Below are 20,957 nucleotides of genomic sequence, written 5' to 3' on the forward strand. Positions count from 1 at the left end.
ATTTCTTCTGTGGTGTTCTAGGGATGCCGTTAGGTGTTTCAGGTGTTTCGTTTCAGCTCATTGTTCTTGCTGTTGTATTCAAATTTTGTTTTTGTGTGTGTGTGTGTATAAAATTGTTATATACATATGTGTGTAGGAGGGGCAGCTGCCCCCCATCAAGTAAAAAATAGAAATACCGTACTTAACTGACAAATCACGTTGGTTCTGCCCCCCCCCCTAACAAAAGTCCTGCCCTCCCCCCCAACAAAAATCCTGGCTATGCCTGTGTGTGTGTGTGTGTGTGTGTGTGTGTGTGTGTGTGTTTATGTTTATGTTTATGTGTGTGAGAGAGAATGAAATTTATACAGTATACAGTATTTGTTTTTATTGTTCAATTATATTGGTTTTTTCCTGCGTTGGATCTGATTGTTTCATCATTACAAGCTGTTTTGGAACTGATATTTGGAAAAGAGAGAAATAAATATTCGAATGAACTAAAAATACAGTGGCAGGAATTTTCCAACATGGGAAGCGGCATTTCTCGCAGCAAAACTGAACACTCTCAGACACAGACACACACACGCTGGCGATCCCCTGGCTTTCTCACGCTGGACACTTCGCAGCCCGGGCCCAAGCGTGGGCTCTCCCCTCTGAAGGACAACACAGCCATGTGTCTGCTCTGGTGCGATTCACACTCCCTCGCCAAATCTCTCCCTGGGCCATTTGGAGCTCGCACGCGTCCACGCTCCTTGTTTACCCTGACGCGCCTTTCACGCGCAGCCTTTTTGTTTACCTTCTCCGGCAAATGAGAGAAAGTGGCTGGGACACTGCTCAGCGAGAGCTATAAAAACCCCTCGGGCGGCAGCTGCACCAGAATCCAGGCCAGGCTAAACCCCCGAAGGGGAGAGACAACGACAAGGAGAGGAGGAGGAGGAGGAAGAGGAAGCGGTGCGCCAGCGGCGTCTGCGCCACTTGGGCTGCCTCGACTGTTTCCAGCGACGCAGCATGGACAGCTCTCGGCTGTGCCTCTGTGAAGCTTCTCCACCTGGCGCTCTCAACGCCCGGATCTGCTGCAGAGGACAAGCGAGGTAACCCGCGCTTTCCTCCAGACCCGCTAGCCGGCCAGCCAGCTCCAGAAATCATAGGCTTCTAGTGTTTTTCTTTCCTTTCCTCCAGCTTCCTTTGCAACAACCAACCGCGTTCGCGCTCGGTCTTTTTTGCGTCCGCCCAGCTAACACAAAGCTGTATTCCGTTTTATTGATTCTGCAGGTCCGGAGGATTCTGGAGACCTTGGATTCCCACCCCCAAAGATGCAGAAAGGCAGCGCAGGCGAAACTACAGGGCGGTGAGTGTGTCCATTCTGACTAAAGCGGCAACAGTCCCACGTGGGGTTGCTGGAGTTGTGTTCTCCTGACTAAGCTGGTCCTTGGATCGTTAACTTTGTGGGTGGGTGTGCAGGAGCGAGAATGGGAAAGTCGGCGTTTCCTTTTTAGGCTGTCTGTTAAACACAATTGGGCAAAAGTCATAGATTTGTAGAGTCGGAAGGGATCCCGAGGGTCATCTAGTCCAACCCCCTGCAATGCAGGAATCTCAGCCAACGCATCCATGACAGATGGCCAGCCAACCTCTCCTTAAAGACCTCCAAGGAAGTCATATTGGGATTTGACATTGTTTTTATGTCTTTGCTGTTGCTGCTGTTTCAATTTATATCCCACCCTTCCTCCCCAAAGAACCCAAGTTGGCAATAGGGAGGGTAACCTCATGCTTATTTTGATGGCATGCTTTAATTAATTAATTAATTAATTGGAAAGGTTATATACATTCTTGGCAAAAATAAAAACCCCTAAGTAGGTTACACAAACTGTAAAATCGAAATACAGCAAATACAACCAAGTAATACAAATAAAGTTAAGAATCCATTTAAAAATGCCAAGTCAATAATTAATCAGGATGACACTCTTCTTTGATATCTGGAATGTTGCTTTACGTTTCTTTCACAAGTGATGCCTGAATATGCATGTCCTGCCTGTCAGGCAGGGCTGGGGAATGTTGTTGAATCCCCAACTCTCATCCACCCTCAGGCCTCAGCTAGCCTGGCCAGTGGTCAGAGATGATGGGAATTGTAGTTCAGCAGCATCTGGTGGACCACAGATGGCTAAAACGAAATCAGCTTCCTTACGTTCCACAAATTTTCCGTGCTCAGGAATAGTTTTTTATATTACTTTTGAAACTGCCCTTTCTGGATAGGTTAATCATTCTGTTTTTGATCTGTGTCTCCTGTTTATTACTCCTAGTTGTGCAGCTCTTCTGAGACAGACTCAGCAAAACTCACACAGTATATACATCCAGTTAGGTAATGTATAAGCTTTATATTATTCTTTACAGTCTCTGTTAGGGCCATCTTCACTATTTTTTCCTAGCAGGGCTTTTGCATCATTAACAGCTGCCTAGTGGGAAGAATACCAAGAGGTGGAAATGGTTATTGTGCAGGACATTTCTTGTTAATTTCAGGCAGCAGCTACGTCATTGCACTGTCCCTCTGACCCACAAGGCTTTATGAGGCTGCTGCCTGTATTGCACACCTGCCTCTCCTGGTGGTCATAGAATAGCACGTGGCCCACCTATTAAAGACCATGATTCCTATGGTGTATATTATGTTGGGCGTCAGTGATTGTTCCATGACAATTCCACAAGAAAGATGTTCTTCTGTGGTCTCCTGCAGTCCTGGGTGAGTTCATTTGCTGCACCAGAGAACTGTGGACTACATAGTTTGTCTGGCAGGATGAGACAAGTCTGAAAAACTCTCTACCACATTGTACATCCCCCCCCAAGTTGTATAACTGTTTCTGGCCTTTTCACCCAGGGGGATGGGAAAATGTACTATGCAGAGATGTCAGTAACAAAGCATCATGGCAAAGTTTCCAGTGCAAAGCTAACCTTTCTTGTATGTGTATATGTCCTACTCACTATATGTGCCCAGGAGCAATTCAGACCTGCATCGTTAAATTTCCCATCAGATGCTATCAAACCATGTCTGGTGTTTGAGTTGCCAGAGGTATCTGTTTGACCTTGTACAACAGTAATTGTATTTGAGGCTTACATAGCTAATTATTGAGTTATGCAGAATGTATGTTTAATTATTCTGGCCAAGGACAATCCCCCCCCCCAACAAGGGTGGGGAACTAGTGTGCAAACAGAAGCCTGTTTTCTCATTAAACTTCCATTTCGTGCTGGACTTTTGTAGCTGTGGTAAATGGAGTATTAGAGTGCAGCCACATATTATAGCTCCTAACTCTGGTTTGCATCCAATGGTAGCCACCGTGTAAGCCGAAAGAAGTTCCATTTGCTTAAAGTGAAGTATCCAATTTCCACCAATTAACTCTTACGCATGTACTCTTAAACCTAAAGAAGTAATTTTCAGTGAACGTTATTTCACAGGTAGCTAGCCGTGCTGGTCTGACGTAGTCGAAACAAAAAATAAAAAAAATCCTTCTAGTAGCACCTTAGAGACCAACTAAGTTTGTCATAGGTATGAGCTTTCATGTGCATGCACACTTCTTCAGATATCCGAAGGTATCTGAAGAGGTATCTGAAGTATCTGAAGAGGTATCTGAAGAAGTGTGCATGCACACGAAAGCTCATACCTATGAGAAACTTAGTTGGTCTCTAAGGTGCTCCTGGAAGGAAATTTTTTAATTTTTGTTTCATTATTTCACATTAAGCCTAGGTCAACTAGACTAAAATGAATCCCTTAAATATTAAATTAACTGAACAGGTTGTCTCTCTCTGTGTTTCTAGGTTATTATGGCCCAAATCAAGGTGCTTTGACTACTTGTATCAAGAAGCTGAAGCACTTCTGAAGAACTTCCCTGTCCAAGCCACAATTTCCTTCTATGAAGATTCAGAGAATGAGGAAGATAGTGATGACTCGGAACATGACTCTGGAGCAGAATTGGATTCTTAATTATAATGAATGTTAATACCCCTGTTCATATTCATTCCTTAATTTAATATTGATATCAACATGCTATCATAGTATTTTAAGCTAATTTATATGTAAGTTATTTTTTCATTAAAATCAAGCATTTTACATTTTTATAGAAACAGTATTGAGTTTTGTTTCATTTTATGCCTGCTATACTCCCCTGTTCCTCTGAACAGGCCTATACCCTGATTCTGAGCATGTATTCATTTAGAAGAAGCCCTATTGATTTTAGTGGAGCTGATGTTCATGTAAGAATTTCAGCCTTGTATTGTTTTTCAAAGTTAAAGATGAGAAGCATACAAACCAGCATGAGGAAGAAATGTGATTTTCCCATGTCGCACATCACATATGAAAACACTGTCATTCTCCAAGCTGCGCCTAGAAAATGAAAGAAGCAACTCATTCTTAAATTATTCCACTCTTAGGTCAACAAAGGATCTAAGCCTGCAATCCTATACTAACCTGGAAGTCCCATTGAACTCAGTGAGACTTACTTCTGAATAGACAAGTGTAGGATTGCACTGTAGGGCTGTAATCCTATGTACATTTACAGTACTTGGATAGAGCTCCATCACCTTCAATAGTTGTGTAGAATAGAGAATTTCAGATGTAGCTTGTCATGCAAGGTGCATTTCCTATTCTGCACAACTATTAAAAGTGGGGGAAACCCTGTCCTGTTTTGCATCTAGTTATCCTACCTGATATCATGCCTCATTGAATGCAATGGGGCTTGCTTTTGAGTAAACATTGCCTTTTTTGATTACAGTACTGAAATTTCCATGAAGAGTTAAAACCAGACTCAACTGGAGTACAAAATGTATCTGACTTGATAAACTGGATTAACTCAATGCTGTTTTACAAACTAAAACAATGTTCCATGTGTGTAAAACTGGAACCACTCAGAATATACAGTAGTTCATATATAGAAATTGCTCCTATAGGGAAACAAAGTGAAATCCATATGTAGGGCATTGTGTATGAAAATAACACAAGCACATACTGTATATGTGCTTGTGTGTTTGTAGTATCTTGTGTGTTTGTAGTAAGCTGCAGAGAATTTCAGCTTTAGTAGCGGAAATCTCTCTCCTTTAAGTAAACTCTGAAGACATTTTTAGGAACACTTCTTATTAGTTTATTTTGTATCCTTATGTGTGAAAACAATTTTTTTTTAGTTAGGCTTTCTTTTTGTATTTTTTCATTTTGTTATGAATGTTTTTATACATTATTTTGCGCTGCCTTGTAAGAAAGTTTCTCTGAAAAGTGGAATATAAATCTACAAAATAAATAGTGTGTTTACAGGCAGTAGTAACATGTTGTTGCATGGTATCATCTCCATACAGAGACACTTTCCAGATAATAAAAGTAGGTTTTATTAAAAAGCCCTAAATCATTGGTGCACATAGGTTTTCTAAAGAGCATATATATGCACTGAATTCTGAGCACTTTTCTACACCATACATTGCTTACTCATCCACTGCAGTAACTCCATGGGCTAAATGGTTCAGAACTGTACTCTATCAAATAATGAAATCAATATGGGCGTAGCATACATAGCAAACTGAGGTTCTGCGCCCTCCCCCCCAAATCCTGGCTACGCTCATGGAGAGCCACAGTCAGGGCCGTCTTGAGCAGATCACGCGCCCTGGTGCTGAGGGGCGGAGATCGCTCCGCAGCACGCCCCGCCCTCGCAGGGTGCAATTGGTTTCCCCGCGGCGCCCTCCTTGCCAGGTCGGCGCCCAGCTTACCAGCCCCGCGCCATGGTGCACTGCGCCACCGGGGGGCTATGAAGAGCCGGCCCTGGCCACAGTAACTTTATTCAGACATTATGCCTGTATACGTAGGTAATGCAAACGTGAGTAGGGTTGCCATACGCATGTAGAAGCCCCCATCAGACCTTCCTGCTTAATGCAGGAATGAGGGTGCGACGGGTGAGGTGGTGTAAGTGGTTCTCCTTTCCATTTCAACCTCACAACAACCCTGTGAGGTAGGTCAAGCTGAGAGATTAGGAAGGCGACCTTTACTGTACTGAACATTTTGTTGTTGTTGAGGCAGGACTACCCAGGCATGCAAAACTTATGTCTATTTTAATTGAAACAAAATAAAAAAATTCTTTCCAGTAGCACCTTAGAGACCAACTAAGTTTGTCATTGGTATGAGCTTTCATGTGCATGCACACTTCTTCAGATACACTGAAACAGAAGTCACCAGACCCTTATATATAGTAAGAGGGTGGGGAGGGGTATTACTCAGAAGGGTGGTGGGAATGGGTGATTGGCTGATAGGTGTAGTAAACCTGTTGACGACTGCTAACGACTGCAATTGGTCTTACAGGAAAAAGCAAGGGGTGAGATGGCTAAAAATAGCTTTATCATGTATAATGAGAAAAGAATCCAATGTCTCTGTTCAGACCAGGTCTCTCCATGGTTTTAAGTTGGGTAATAAGTTGCAATTCAGCAACTTCTCTTTCCAGTCTATTTCTGAAATTCTTTTGTAATAAGACAGCTACTTTGAGATCTTGTATAGGATGTCCTGGGAGATTGAAGTGTTCTCCTACTAGTGACAAACTTAGACGGTCTCTAAGGTGCTACTGGAAAGATTTTTTTATATTTTGTTTCGACTACGGCAGACCAACACGGCTCCCTACCTGTAACTAGAACTATGGAAGGCACCACATTGAGCTGCATGAAATGGAAGTCTATTTTAATACCTCGCATTACTATTAGCAATACAGTAATAATAATACTTCGCATTATTATTATTATTATTATTATTATTATTATTATTGATGTTATGGTTGTACGATCCTCTGCCGCCACTTGGAGCAACCGCCACTCGAAAAGCAGGATGCGAGCAGCATTTTAAAGGAGCAAATCCCCGCGCAGCGAGCGCGCGAATCAAAAGACAGGCAAGCGCTAAAGCGAAGTGAGCGCGCGGGTCAAGCTAGGAGCGTCTCTTGACCATGTGGGCGGAAAATCCCGCCCCCGCCGTAGGTTTTTGTTGTGCCGCCGTCAGTCAACTCTGGTGGGTGGGGCCTAGGCTCGCGCTCTCGTCGGTGGAGAGAGCTCCAACCACCCGCCCCGCCCCGGTTCAATCTCACGCTTGCGCAGTACGGTCTTTTAAATCTCCGCCTGCCTTTCTGCTGCGCTACTGGGTGCTTCGGCGCCGGGCCGGACCCGGAAGCGGCTCTTTCCGTCCGCTTGCAGTTTCTGAAGAAGACGAGGCGGCTGGGGCGGCTGTCCTGCGGCCGGCAGGATGCTCAACGTCCCCTCTCAGGCTTTCCCTGCCCCAGGCTCCCAGCAGCGGGTGGCCGTGGGAGGGCGAAGCAAGGTGCGGCGGGAGCTGGGGCCGGGGGTCAGCGGTACTCCTTGCCACTGCGCCCCAGCGCAAGCTGGCGGTGTGAGAGGGGGTCGCCTTGCGCATTGGCACCTACAGAGGCGGAACGGGGGTTAACGCTTCATTTGCTCGTTGAGGGTAGAGATCTTGAACCCAGATGGGTGTTACAGGCGGAAACTCAGCAGGTGAAGCCTCTCCTGGCCCGGAGATGTAGGAAGTGAGAAAAGCTGTACCTGTTTGGTTTCTGTCTGTTACGCAGCTCCTAAAGTTCTGCCCGGCGAGAAGATGGTGTCAGTCCTTAAGGGAATGAGGTTCAGAGGTGCTTTTGGGTTAAGAGCAGTTCGTGCTGCCTTTTCTTGTGTTTTGTGTTTGTGGTTGTTTTGCAGGCAACACAGATGCATCTGGCTGTTTCCTCTTTTCTGAGGACCGTTGTGTAATTATGGGGCACGTAGTTTCTAAAAGAGAAGGAAGGCTCCAGGGTTCAAGCTTGCTTTCAGAAGACGCTCATTATCCTGGAAGCCTGCCTAATCGCTGACAGGCAGTGTCTGACTTTTTTGTTCTTTAGGGCTGTGGAAAGACTATAGATGTTTCGGTGCATCCTATTCCTTTCATGTGTTTGGGACTCAGCTTAAGTCCAGTGCGGTGTTTGGTTAAAACTATAAGAGTGGCAGGGTACGGGGAACATTTGCATAAAGGAAGATTGGTTTCGAAGTGTCCTCAAGCTGATTGCTGTGATTATGAAACTAGTGGGCTATCATGTGGTACCGGTAATATAAGGCTGAAGCCATGTGGCAACAGTGTTGGTATGTCAGCTGATTCCTGTTGAGTTAATGTGATGGGCTGTGGAAATTGTAGAGTCCTCAACAAGTAGAGTCAATGAATTTTTCATGGTACAGCTCTTTTGCCGGCAGTGCTGCTTGAGCTTTAGAGAAGAATGTGCGCTTTAAAAATTGCCCATCTGTTAAGTGTGACACAAATAACAGTAATAATTGGAGTGAAGCTCTGCCCATATTGAAGATATAAGGAGAAGTTTAATAGAAATTTAGAGTGACTAAATATGCCGGAAAAGGAGGAACTGATGCAATGTTGTGTTCCTCATGCATACACAAGTTGCATATTTTCCAGCGTAAGTATCTCCCTACTGTAGGGAGATAGAAATTCTGTTGGGGAAACGATAGCCTCCCTCAAAATCCCCTATGTTGCATATTCTCAATTGCATTTAAAGCATTGTCTCCTTGACCAAGAGATTTGCTGTATGCTTGTCTTTCTAGTTTGTATATCTTTTCTCTCTCCTCTCACTGCCCGGCCCAATGTTGTCTCTGATTTAATTTCATATAGAAGTAAAGACCAAGCCTAAATTGTGCGCTTAGAGCACTTAAATGCACAATGACTGCATTTATGTTATAAAATATTAGCTTATTAAGTAGTTACCTGTACTTTAATCCTCCCTTCCCATAAGCAGTGAAATATGGCACAAAGCCACAGTTAACTGTAACTTCCCACTGCATCAGAACCAGGAAACTATAGTTACAGACAAGCCAGGAAATGAAATTGTGATTTAAAAATTTAATTCAAGAGCCTAGACCAGGCACCCTCAAACTTCAGCCCTCCAGATGTTTTGGACTACAATTCCCATCTTCCCCGAACACTGGTCCTGTTAGCTAGGGATCATGGGAGTTGTAGGCCAAAACATCTGGGGGGCCGCAGTTTGGGGATGCCTGGCCCCCTAGACCATTAGCTATAATGGTGTTCATGGGACTTTGTTACATACATGCTTTTATTTTTATGCCACATTTCCATAGTTCAAGCCATGTTCAAGGCAGCTAACAACATGAAATAAATCCCTAATTGCGGACATAACAAAAATAGCCATAAATAATAAGTAAAATATCAAAAGTACACAACCAAGTTAAACAATTTCCACATAAATCATAATACGATCTAAAATAAAGATACAGAAAGTGAAAAAACCTTAAGCTATACCCCAGCCCAAGAGTCTGTTCAGGGAAATGTGTTTGGATAGTAGAACATGGCTGGAATGAATTGAACTCCAACCCCCCCCCCCAATTTCTTCTGATTATTAGATTATATATTCGTATTTACCTCAGAAGCAGTCCTGCATGCTAAATTTCCTCACAACTGTCTGCTATGGCTTTGTTTGAAGGTTATTTTCTTCTGCTGTGTATAGCTCTGCCTTTGTGTGCCAGAATTAAACGAGGAATTTTGCTGTTCCACCATAAAGGATGGCAAGAAACCAATCTACTTCTACTTTTTGTTGCTAATTATTTAATAAACTTCCTCCACAAACTTACCTTCCTTTCTAGGTACCTTTGAAACCAGGCCGAAGTCTTATGGACTGGATTCGATTAACTAAAAGTGGGACAGATCTCACTGGTCTAAAAGGAAAATTAATAGAGGTGACTGAAGAAGAGCTTGCTAAGCATAATAAGAGGACTGACTGTTGGATATGCATAAGAGGTAGGCTGCTTTGTTGACATTTCTTATGAATGTGTTACCGGCTCCGTGTGGTGCGGCGCTGCTGCTGCTGGGTCCCGCTGGCTTGAGGCGGCGCTGCTGGGCGCTTTGTTGGCGCTGCAGCAGCAGCCGCCGGTTCCAGGCACCGATCCGGCAGACCTCCTCCTCCTGCCGCAGCCGGCATTGCTGCTGCGCCTATCACTATGTCTAATTTTCGGGGTATGGCTTATATTCCTTGAATGCTTAAAAATCCTGCTATGGCTTATTTTATGGCTACATCTTGTTTTCGGAGAAACACTGTATTGCTGCTTATTTCCCCCCAAAGCTTTTATGTAATAATAACCATAATTTATTTATACCCCGCCCATTTGGCTGGGTTTCCCCAGCCACTCTTATATAGAGGAAAGAAATATAACAAAGTAAATATGCGTAAGTGGTTAAAAAGTTTCATTAGAGCTTAGGTAATGAGATTACTTAATAACAATGCCATTTAGCATTTAGATAGCAGCAAGTGAACACCTGGACCTGTATTGTCCAAGATTTTGCTTTGAGCATATTCTTTTTTTTCCTCACTCAAGCTACCCTTGCCTTTAATTTACTGGAAATATACTGCAAATGTACAGTGGTACCCCTACTTACGAATAACTCTACTTATGAATGTTTCTACTTACGAACAGAGTTCCGTCCGCCATCTTGGATGCGGTTTAGATAGGATTTTTTCTACTTACGAATTTTTAGATAGGGTTGCTTCGACTTACGAACTTTTTCTCCCAATGCATTCCTATGGGATTCAACTTACAATTTTTTTTGACTTACGAATGTGCATTCAGATCGCATTAAATTCGTAAGTAGAGGTACCACTGTACAGTATATCCTCTGTCATAAGCAAAGTAGAAACAGATTTGTGGAATTCCCAGTGGGGGTGCGGAGTGTGCTTTTGAAACTTAATGCCCACTAGGGGACGTGGGGGATGGATGCCCCTTTAAGTAAAGACAATAGACCAGGGGTCAGCAAACTTTTTCAGCAGGGGGCCAGTCCACTCTCCCTCAGACCTTGTGGGGGGCCGGACTATATTTTGAAAAAAATATGAACGAATTCCTATGCCCCACAAATAACCCAGAGATGCATTTTAAATAAAAGGACACATTCTACTCATGTAAAACCATTCTGATTCCCAGACCGTCCGCGGGCTGGATTTAGAAGGCAATTGGGCCACATCCGGCCCCCGGGCCTTAGTTTGGGGACCTCTGCAATAGACCAGAGGTTGTTGGACTGCAATTCTCTTTCTCCCAAAGCACCCAAGGCGGCTTACTGTTTTAAAGCATTAAAACAAATACGTTTATTATAATGAAGAGTCACAAAGTCATTTCAGGCCAACTGTGAGCTGATGGTATGTGTCCTTCCTTTCCTGGGCTCACTCAGAGTTGTCCAAGGGAAGATGGGGCAGGGTGGTCCAGCACACAACCCAAGGACTGTGTGTGGCCCTCAAGGCCTCTTTGGGCGGCTGTGGTAACATTTGATTACACCCTCCACAGCCCTCACACTGCCTTCTCAAAGCCAGGAGAGGAGGTGCTGGTCGTTGGGAAGGAGGCATGGGGGCTTTGACCGGATTCTAGAGTCCTCCTGCCTCCTCCCCAAAGCCCAGTTAGCATTTTCCCAGCTGTGGGAGGGGCTCTAGGACCCTTCCAGAGCCTTGTGCCTCCTTTCCAAAGTCCAGCACCTCGCTTAGCTGGCTTCAGGAAGGCAGCATGAAGGCTGGTGTGTGTGAAATTTTGGCCTTGCTCCCCCACACAACAAGGCAGTGTGCAGGCTCCGTCTCAAAGTACTCTTGTGGCCCACTTGGTATGAACAGTTGGACTGTCCTCCCTGTCTTATAAGAATCCTGAGATCAGCAATCAAATGGACCTAATTCTGTTCAGGTTCAGGGGGAAAAAGTTTTGGTTCAGGTTTGAGTCCTTGCTTTTTTATGCTAGAAACAAGAGAGACAAACAGGATATTAACCACCGAACACCTGGTTTTCCTCAAATGGAAGAATAATATTTGGAGAGGGCCATAGCTCAATGGAAGAGCATTTGCTTTGCCTGCAGAACGTCCCAAGTTCATTTCCCCAGCATCTCCAGGTAGATCTGGGAGAGAACCCTGTCTGAAAACCTGGAGAGTCGTGGCCAATCAGTGCAGAGCAGGCATCCCCAAACTTCGGCCCCCCAGATGTTTTGGACTACAATTCCCATCTTCCATGACCACTGGTCCTGTTAGCTAGGCATCATGGGAGTTGTAGGCCAAAACATCTGGAGGGCCGCAGTTTGGGGGTGCCTGGTGTAGAGTCTGTAGACGATGCTGAGCTAGATGGACCCAGTGGACTGACTTGGTATAAGGCAGCTTCCTGTATTTCTCTGTAACATCATTTGACTCCCTGGACTGTTATTTTCATTCCGGGTTGCGTCTTGACCAGTACACCAATAGGTTGAGAGCCAATTGACATGCAGACTGTGCTTACAGAATGCTTCTGCAAGGTTTGTGGGACAAATTAATTGCCTTGCTGGAAAAACCCAAGGGGCAGCATTCTGCATCTAGTAGAGGCAGGCTTGATGCCTCTGAAAGTAGAGCTTTTGCACATGTTGACTACATATTTGTCGTCATAGTGAATTGCTGTTGATAGAGCTATGGTTCATGAATTCAAGGTAATACACCGTTAGCTTTCCCTGGAAGACTTAATACCAGATGTGTTCCCTTGTACTAACTTCTACTTTTCTTCCAGTGTATTTTTTTTATGTTGGCCTTGGACTTGACAGAGTCTGGCAAACATTGTAAACATCTTTGTTGCATTTTTCACTGTTTATTTTTGTGCTCTTGAATGCTGCTTTTCATTTTAAAAATACCTCCATTGTTGGCACTGGCCAGCTTGGAACTCATTCCTCTCTCAACTGTAGTTTTAATGCTCTGGAAAATATGAAACATTTATCTATAGTAGATTGTATTTTGCCAAGCGGCACAGATGTAATGTAATGCATGGTAATAGCTACCGGTATAATTGCTTTGTGCTTTAGGAAAGCACTAAATGCAAAGGCAAAATTGCTTGTTACAGTTCTTGGTTGGTACATGAATAAGGAATCGAAGATACCAAAATAATCACTGAGCTGCCTGACTATGAAGAGTACCGTTAATTGCAGTAATATATGTATTCACACACACACCTGTTAAATGACATGCTCCCCCCCCCCAAAAAAAAGTCTTAAAATCTTGTGTAAATGATAGTGGGAAGCACACCCTATATAAATTTGTATGTATTGACTTGCTGGCATCACCTACGTTTTCTGTGGGTCACATGATTTGAGAATGAAAAGCATTTCCATGCATTATGAACAAATTAGGCTCTTTTGTTAAAATGGCACTCACACCATTCTGAGTGGTGAAATACCTGGTTTTTTTTTTAATCAGTGATGTTATACATTCACCTGTCTGCCCAGGACAGTCTGCAAAGATACCTATGAACAAAAAGGTGACTGAATCTGCTTTCAGAGTTAACATACCTTTTCTGATATGCAGTGCTCAGCACTTTACACTAGATGGCATTCTGAGTGCATATTAGATGAAAGGCTTTGTTATGTGACATCTGTATTGAGGTAAGATATTTGGACAAGTGGTCCATGAGTCCCTAAAGCATTGTTCTCTGTATCTTGTGCTACTGCTAAATAGACAGTGTTATACACACACAGTCTTGGGGCATTTTTGAAACCTAGTAGATTTGTTGTTGCGTAAGCTTATGATAATACTAGCTTTCAAGCTTTGCAAGTTTGCAAGTCTGTAATGAGAGAGAACCCCACAGTTCTGATTAACCCATTTATCAGCAAATACTTTTCTTTGAGCGAATCCCTTGTCTATGTTGTAAAGAAAAACTGCTCCCTTTCCCTTATGGGGTCCACAAGAGCCCTTATAGAGTCCTTTGTAGGTTCTCCATCGGAAGGAGAGAATAACAGAGGCCAACCAGAGAATATTGAGAAGCAAAGCAGCTAGTAAGCCTGATCTTTATTAAAGCTGTTGCAACAGGTTGCTCCCCTCACACGCAGAAGAGAGGAGGAGGACCCAGGACAAAGGTGTGCAAGTCCTTATATAGACTTTTGAACTGCCCACCCTGTAGCTCAAGACCACCACTCCATACATCATACATACATCACTGATGCTGTATTGTTTTTAATATTCAGTTGGAAGCCGCCCAGAGTGGCTGGGGAAACCCAGCCAGATGGGCGGGGTATAAATAATATATTATTATTATTATTATTATTATCATCATCATCATCACAGAAGGGGTGTAGCCCAAGACCACCCCCAAATACATCATACGTACATAAGAGAAGGGGCGGACTACAACAGAAATCTGAGTGAGTTGTTTTTATCCTGTCTGCCAGGTTACCTGACTGGATTACCTGGGCATCCTGGCCACTCTTTTGTTATGATAACTACTCAGTCCCTGATTGAGTCACAGGTCACAGGCTCACCCCATTCATCTCTTCAATGTGCTCTTGAGACAGGATTTGTGAGCAAAGAGACAATGGGGAGGCTCCCCATTTCCTTCAGCCTTGCAGAGAAATATTTGAGGTCATTTGGGAGAGACAAAATGATTTCAGGACTTTTTTCTGTGGGGTTTTAGACATGTGGTTTATGAATATTATATATACACCTGTGTATAAGACTACTTTTTAACCCAGGAAAATCTTCTCAAAAGTCGGGGGTCGTCTTATACGCCGTGTCGTATTTCTTATACGGCGAGTATATCCCAAACTCTATATTTTAACTGGAAAAGTTGGGGTCATCTTATATGTCCAGTCATTTTATACGCCGGAATATATGGTGTGTGTGTGTGCACGTATGCACATACATACACACACACACACACACACACACAATCTTAAAATTCTTATAACATCTACAACCGTAGAACAGTTTACAGCACTGGATATAATACTTTACCTATGATCATTCTGATTCAGTAGTGGGTTGCAAAAGTAAATATATGTATTTTCCTGGTTCCTTGCATGCTGCAGTGCATGTACAGAGCTCTTCCCAATGTGATACATCTCCATTGATTAGGGGAAAGGGTAACCATGCACATAAGAATGGATGTATGCTTGAATCTACCACTTCCTCTGAAGTAAGGATAGGTGTGACTCTGGATTCTGGACTCTCAGGTGCCTAGTCACCAGAACATAAGCTCATAATGCCATGCTAGGTAAACCTAAGGCACAATATTAAAGCACACATGAATGTGCTTTAATATTGTGCCTTAGGTTTACCTAGCATGGCATTCCTATCTTGTTGTGAATATAACCACTTTCATTGTACAATTTCCTGTTTCAGTATAGCCAAAATAATAAAGGACCAATGAATACAGTATATATATTTAATATTTATTTTCATAGAGGGCATGCTGCATGTTTTAATTGGATTTTTATTTATTTATTTATTTTACAAAAATTGTAGGTCTCGTGTATAATATCACACCGTATATGGAATATCACCCTGGTGGCGAAGATGAGTTGATGAAAGCAGCAGGAGCTGATGGCACAGAGCTATTTGATCAGGTAAACAGAGTACAGGTCATATTCAGTACATCCAAACTTAATCTAAAAGCTGCACACTAAAGTATTCTGCTCCCTGGGGAAGAAGCCACTATTCTGTCATTTACTATATTTCAAAATTAATTGTGTATATACTGTAATGTGTGTATCATGATGACAACTTTTTGATGTTTTGAGTTGTAAGATGTGTTGTTTTGAAGTAAAAGCTTCCGTTGTGTTCCTCCTGGCCAGGTGAGAGGAAAGGAAAGAGAGGAGTTCATGGGTCCATTCCAAAAAGAAACTGAAAATTAATATTCTGCACTTGTTGAGGAATTGGGTACAAATTCAGCAAGGTGCCCTCTTAAATAGCTAAATCAGAAGCTTAAGTGATACTCTATTGTGTTAGTTGCATTGTTCCTATTTTGAGTTTACATTAATTACTACATTGCATATTATGCTACCTTACTACCTCTGTTCCCATGATGAATTAGGGCCTACCTCTGCTTGTGTTTGCTTTCGTTCAGAAGTTCTATGTAACAAGTTTTCATTTATTTATTTTACTATATCTTTTTAGTTGCTCAGAAGCAAGCACTATTATAAGTGCTCAAATCCTCTAAAATAGTCCTGGTTTCTTCTACATGCAGGTTCATCGCTGGGTAAATTATGAATCGATGCTGAAAGAATGTTTGGTTGGAAGAATGGCACTCAAACCTTTTGCTGCTTTGAAAGGTATACACTGTGTGTGTGTGTGTGTGTGTGTATTTAATAATAATTTGTTTAATAAGTTTTTAAAAAACTTTAGCTGCAATCCTAATCCCATTTATGTTAGAGTAAGGTTCATTGACACATTCCATACCAAAGTCAATTTCCCTTGCTAGTGTAACTTGACAGAGAGACGCAGCCAAATCTGGCTTCCTCTGTGATACCTGAATTTTCAAACACATTGCTGCATTACACTTTACATTATATGTGCACACCTAAGTTGTCTTTTGTTGAGGCCCTTAGCATTACCCAATTAAGCACCTGAGTTTGGATGCAATAATAATCCATAGGCAAATTAGTCCGCTCATGATCTGCCTGCTATCACAGACCCATTCATTTAACTGAGGCTTGCTTATGATAGCAGTGTTTGCTAGATTGAATTCTTGGATGTGCACAACTAATTCACTGTGTTACCTCTGCAGAGCCGTGATTCCCTTCCCTCAGTACATACTCCTGAGTAGCACAGTTTTGTTAAAATTTATTTTTAATGCTTGGCAAGTGTTGGATCAGCTTTGAAAGGCAATATTCTAGCTTCTTGTTTTAATTTGCTTGCTGTGTCAAAACAACAGAGAGCTCAGGAGACTGGGTTTTATTGTTGCTGTGTAGCTGACACCGAGTTATACTAGGATGCTGCTGTGTATAAATGTAACCAAGAGTAGTCTTCTGGTTGAGCAGAATCTGTAGAATCCAGATTGGCTAAGGCATCTTTTAAGTACAAGAACAGAGTTTTAAAACAAATGGTCTTGGTGCAGGTTTATAACTTTTATGTGATTAAAATAGCATTAAAGAACTGGGCATCCTAGGCAATTTTGAGGTTGTGAATGATTGTTACCTCCCTCTTCCCTGCCTCCCATAAGCTCTGCCAGCTTTGCTCTACATCTTCTGTTCGCTCCAGGGTAGGAGCTTCTTCATGACTTCTTGCTGACTTGTGTGATGCTGAAAGCTTGTTCTCTTCCTCTAATTTCTGTTGCCCACTCTATAATGATGTTGATCTCCTGGGTTCAGCGAGGAACGAATGTCTTATAAAGGAGAATTACGAAAAAAAATTCCTTTTAAATATAATAGACATAGATCCATATCCTTTCATTTTATTTGTCACTTTTAAATGATATTGAGTATCACCTCCAATAAAGCCTTTCAAAAGTCAGCTTCATATACAAAGCTAAATTAATAGTTACAATATTTATTCTACTTAAGATAGTTCATTGTACAGTAATTCAGCTGTTCGTCTTTCCTGGCTCTAAGAACAAACACTAACGACGACAGACAGGGAGCAATGATCTTAAGGGGGAGATTTTGGATACAATCTCCAGAGGTCCTTCATTAGGCAATCTCTGGAGCTTCCATATGCATCCCATGGGACTTGTGGTGCTTCTTGAAAAAATGAGATCCTGCCACTCACCTCTGCTTTTGAAACCCATTAAAAATACTAAAAAGCAGAGGTGGTCTTTATGTGGCAGAGATGATCACAATTTGAAAAACACACACTAAAAAAAAACCACAAGCCTAAAGCACAGCTAGGGACTTGAGCAAGCTGTGTAGCCATCTGCTTTGTGACCATAGTTTGCTGTTTGTTAGCATTTTTTATACACTTACATTTAGAGTGAAGACTGTCTGAATTATTTGAGGACAAAGTACGGTAGCAGTTAAACCATTAATTTATCCCCGGTTGTTGGAACCTGATACTATATTTGAAAGTGACAGTATCTTTTTTTTCCTTTATGAAAAAATAACATGTGCTGTAGCCAAGGTTTAAAGCGTAGGACAAAGTATCCCAAGGTTTCAGTATTCCATATGGAGATCGTTCCATTCCTAAAAATGTCTGCTGATAAGACATCAGCTCTATACTGTACAAAGTACAGTACTATACATTTTCAAAGGCCCGACTTAGGAATGACAACATTAAAATGCACTGTTAGTTACAGAAATGGTTGTAGACTTTAGTTTAGTGTTCCCTGCAGTTTGCTTGCAGGTGAAAGGGGCAAAGATGAATTGTCCAGAGTACTGCCAGTGAGAGGGTTATAATGTGTTCCATTTGAAGCCGCACTGGTGCAGCAAGTCCTAGGACTGGTGCACATGAATGGGTGCTAAATGAAATGTGCTTTAAGCTGCTTCTTGTAGCAAGTGCCGCCATATGGTAAACAGTGGCTTGCCATAGCAGCTTGGTGGCTTTTATTCACACTACTACAATCATTGCACAGTGGCATGCAGGAAAAAAAAACCCATTCTAGTCTCTACACATAAATGATATAGCACAATGAGGCAGTTCCATGTGGTCTTCATAGTGATTGTTTCATTACCCGAAAGTATAGCAGATAGCAGATAGTTGTGTCATTAGCAGTACAGCTTCCTACATGTTGGGAGCATAATGCTAAACATTGTTTACAGCATTTCTAAGAAATCCAGTTTTCTATTTGTCACTTTTGTATGTTATGTAGTGAATGTATCCAGATTGGGGAAACCGTGGCTTTAAATATATAATTCCTACGGTTGTACTAACTTTTTCATCATATATGCCAGTAGCCCATCAAAAAATTACATTTATTTACAATTGATTATATTCTTCTCTTCAGTTTACTGCTTTTTATTCTTTTGCATGCTTTATTTTTTCTCTCTCTTCAGCTTTGATGAGCCTTCTTTTTTCCCCCTCCATTTTTTTTTTTGGGGGGGGGGGTTTTGCGCAGAATGATTGCATATTGTAGCATAACTTGTGGGAGTTTTTTGCTCTCATGATCACAGCATTCTTCTTGCATACTTGCAGAATCTTGCCCCATTGTACCTGAAGAAAACAGAATCTTAAATGGTAAGTATTTGTGCAAACAGTATCACATGCATTTTAAAAACAACAGCACAGACATATACAAATCAGAGGCATGCAGTTCACTGGTGGAACTTCATATAGATATCTTTTTCTGACTAAACGAAGAACCATCCCACTTTCACTCCAACAACTCTCTAAGTTGCCTGTACTGCCATGTGCTACTGGCAGAAATAAGATGGCACAGCAGAAAATGAAGTAGAGAAGATAGAGCATTGGGCAACTTGAGAAAGAATGCTGTAGGGGAAGAAAAATGCTCCTCGGATCTGTTGCCAATAATAGTTCAGGAGTTTTTGCTGTTGGAAAACTAGCAGGAGCTTGATGAAATCTCTGTTCCTGTGTGCCCTTGTTAACGACACAGGTCTTGAGTTCCCTTCTTGCTTTCTGCTTTCATATTATTGTCTTATATTGAAGCCTGCTCAAAGATGGTGGCAGGAGTTTCGGGAAGAACAAGTTGGAGCAAATTGCTATGCATATATGTGGTGCTTATATGCACAGATGTGAGAGTGTCAAAAAGATTTGGCATCAGGTCAAATTTTTCATAGTGGATTGTTGAAGAAATTGTGATTACAGAAGTCTTTTGGCTGAGTTGAGATGTTACATTAAACCATAGTGCTCAAGCATTGGGCCAATGCATTTGCTCTTCTGGCATCAGTTGTGTATTGGAAGCTTTAATTTCAGTTTTCAACTAACAGTAGTGTGTTATGTCTGAATTCAAAATCTTGTTAGTCTTTCCTATGGTTTAGACCAGGCATAGGCAAACTCGTCCCTCCAGGTGTTTTGGGACTACAATTCCCATCGTCCCTGACTGCTGGTCCTGTTAGTTAGGGATAATGGGAGTTGCAGTCCTAAAACATCTGGAGGGCCGAGTTTGGGGATGCCTTGCTTAGACTAGCAAACTGGGATTACAAACCACAGTTTGAAGATAGTTTAAACCAGGCATCCCCAAACTGCGGCCCTCCAGATGTTTTGGCCTACAACTCCCATGATCCCTAGCTAGCAGGACCAGTGGTCGGGGAAGATGGGAATTGTAGTCCCAAAACATCTGGAGGGCCGAAGTTTGGGGATGCCTGGTTTAAACCATACTTAAGACTAATCACTGTTTCTCAGAGAATGGACATAGCAACAGACTGCTGTCAATTGGAAACAGAAACACAAGCTTCTAATCTCCTTGTGGCTGCACCAGAGGCATAGCTGCCAAGTTTTCCCTTTTCTCGCGAGGAAGCCTATTCAGCATAAGGGAAAATCCCTTAAAAAAGGGATAACTTGGCAGCTATGACCAGAGGAAGAGAGTGGAGAGGGAACACACAACACCTACCCATTGCTTCTTGCTACAGTTGATTGATCTAGATTTGACACATGCCAAACAATTTAAAAGATGGTTCTGAAGAGATCATGAAAAAGTTTCTGTGTTTCTAATGCATAGCTGCCAAGTACCCCGTTTCCCCCGGGAAGCCCACGTATTTTCTTACCGTTTCCCGCAGGTGTCCCGAATGGCAAAATACCCCGTATTTCCCTGGATTACGGAGCTCATGCCGGCGGCCATGTTATTCTGGTGCTGCGCCGGCACCGGAAGTTGCTTCTACGCACTTCCGGACATGCATAGAAGCGACTTCCGATGCCGCTGTGCCCATTTCCAAAATGTCCGCAGCGCCAGAATTCTGGTGCCGCGGCGCTGCTGATCCCGGATTTTTCAATCCGGAACTTGGTACCTATGTTTCTAATGCTGTTGCTTATGTCCTAATCAGAAGTCGGCTACTTAACTGAGCAGTGAGTTTTTTAAACTGAAATTTAGATTTCTTTATTCTTTAAGTCTGTTTTTAGGTTTGTTTCCCACAGGGTTGACTGCTGCTAACAAAAGGATGTCTGCAATTTTGAGCAAAATACATTTAAGAATCAAAATTAGAAAGAAATGAGGTTTTCCTACTCTCCCACCCCAACAAGGCTCTACAGTGCCACAATTCATGTCACTTCTTATTGTTAAGAGTAAAACGCTTCTTCCAAAATATGGATTCTAGTTTTTAGAGTATTGTGGAGAAGAATTAAAAAG

General features: G+C 42.4%; 2 protein-coding genes across 3 annotated transcripts in view; both read left to right on the forward strand.

Moving 5' to 3' along the window:
- The first annotated feature begins 984 nt into the window (after window positions 1–984).
- Window positions 985–3,970, forward strand: RIPPLY2 (ripply transcriptional repressor 2). Its single transcript, XM_035111214.2, has 4 exons — window positions 985–1,067; window positions 1,249–1,324; window positions 2,274–2,332; window positions 3,778–3,970. Exons 1-4 carry the CDS (start codon window positions 985–987, stop codon window positions 3,941–3,943), a joined length of 384 nt encoding a protein of 127 aa, XP_034967105.1. The 3' UTR covers window positions 3,944–3,970.
- Window positions 3,971–7,083: 3,113 nt separating this feature from the next.
- Window positions 7,084–20,957, forward strand: part of LOC118082289 (cytochrome b5 reductase 4) — a 33,226-nt gene continuing 19,352 nt past the window's right edge. The window contains exons 1-5 of one of the 2 annotated variants that reach the window (XM_035109464.2): window positions 7,084–7,291; window positions 9,622–9,775; window positions 15,251–15,351; window positions 15,972–16,056; window positions 18,851–18,892. In XM_035109464.2, the coding sequence (XP_034965355.1) occupies window positions 7,217–7,291; window positions 9,622–9,775; window positions 15,251–15,351; window positions 15,972–16,056; window positions 18,851–18,892 (457 nt within the window). In that variant the 5' untranslated portion in view covers window positions 7,084–7,216. The other variant, XM_035109465.2, reaches the window with a different exon arrangement.

This window comes from Zootoca vivipara, chromosome 3 (genome assembly GCF_963506605.1).
Source record: "Zootoca vivipara chromosome 3, rZooViv1.1, whole genome shotgun sequence".
In the NCBI taxonomy this organism is placed as follows: Eukaryota; Metazoa; Chordata; class Lepidosauria; order Squamata; family Lacertidae; genus Zootoca; species Zootoca vivipara.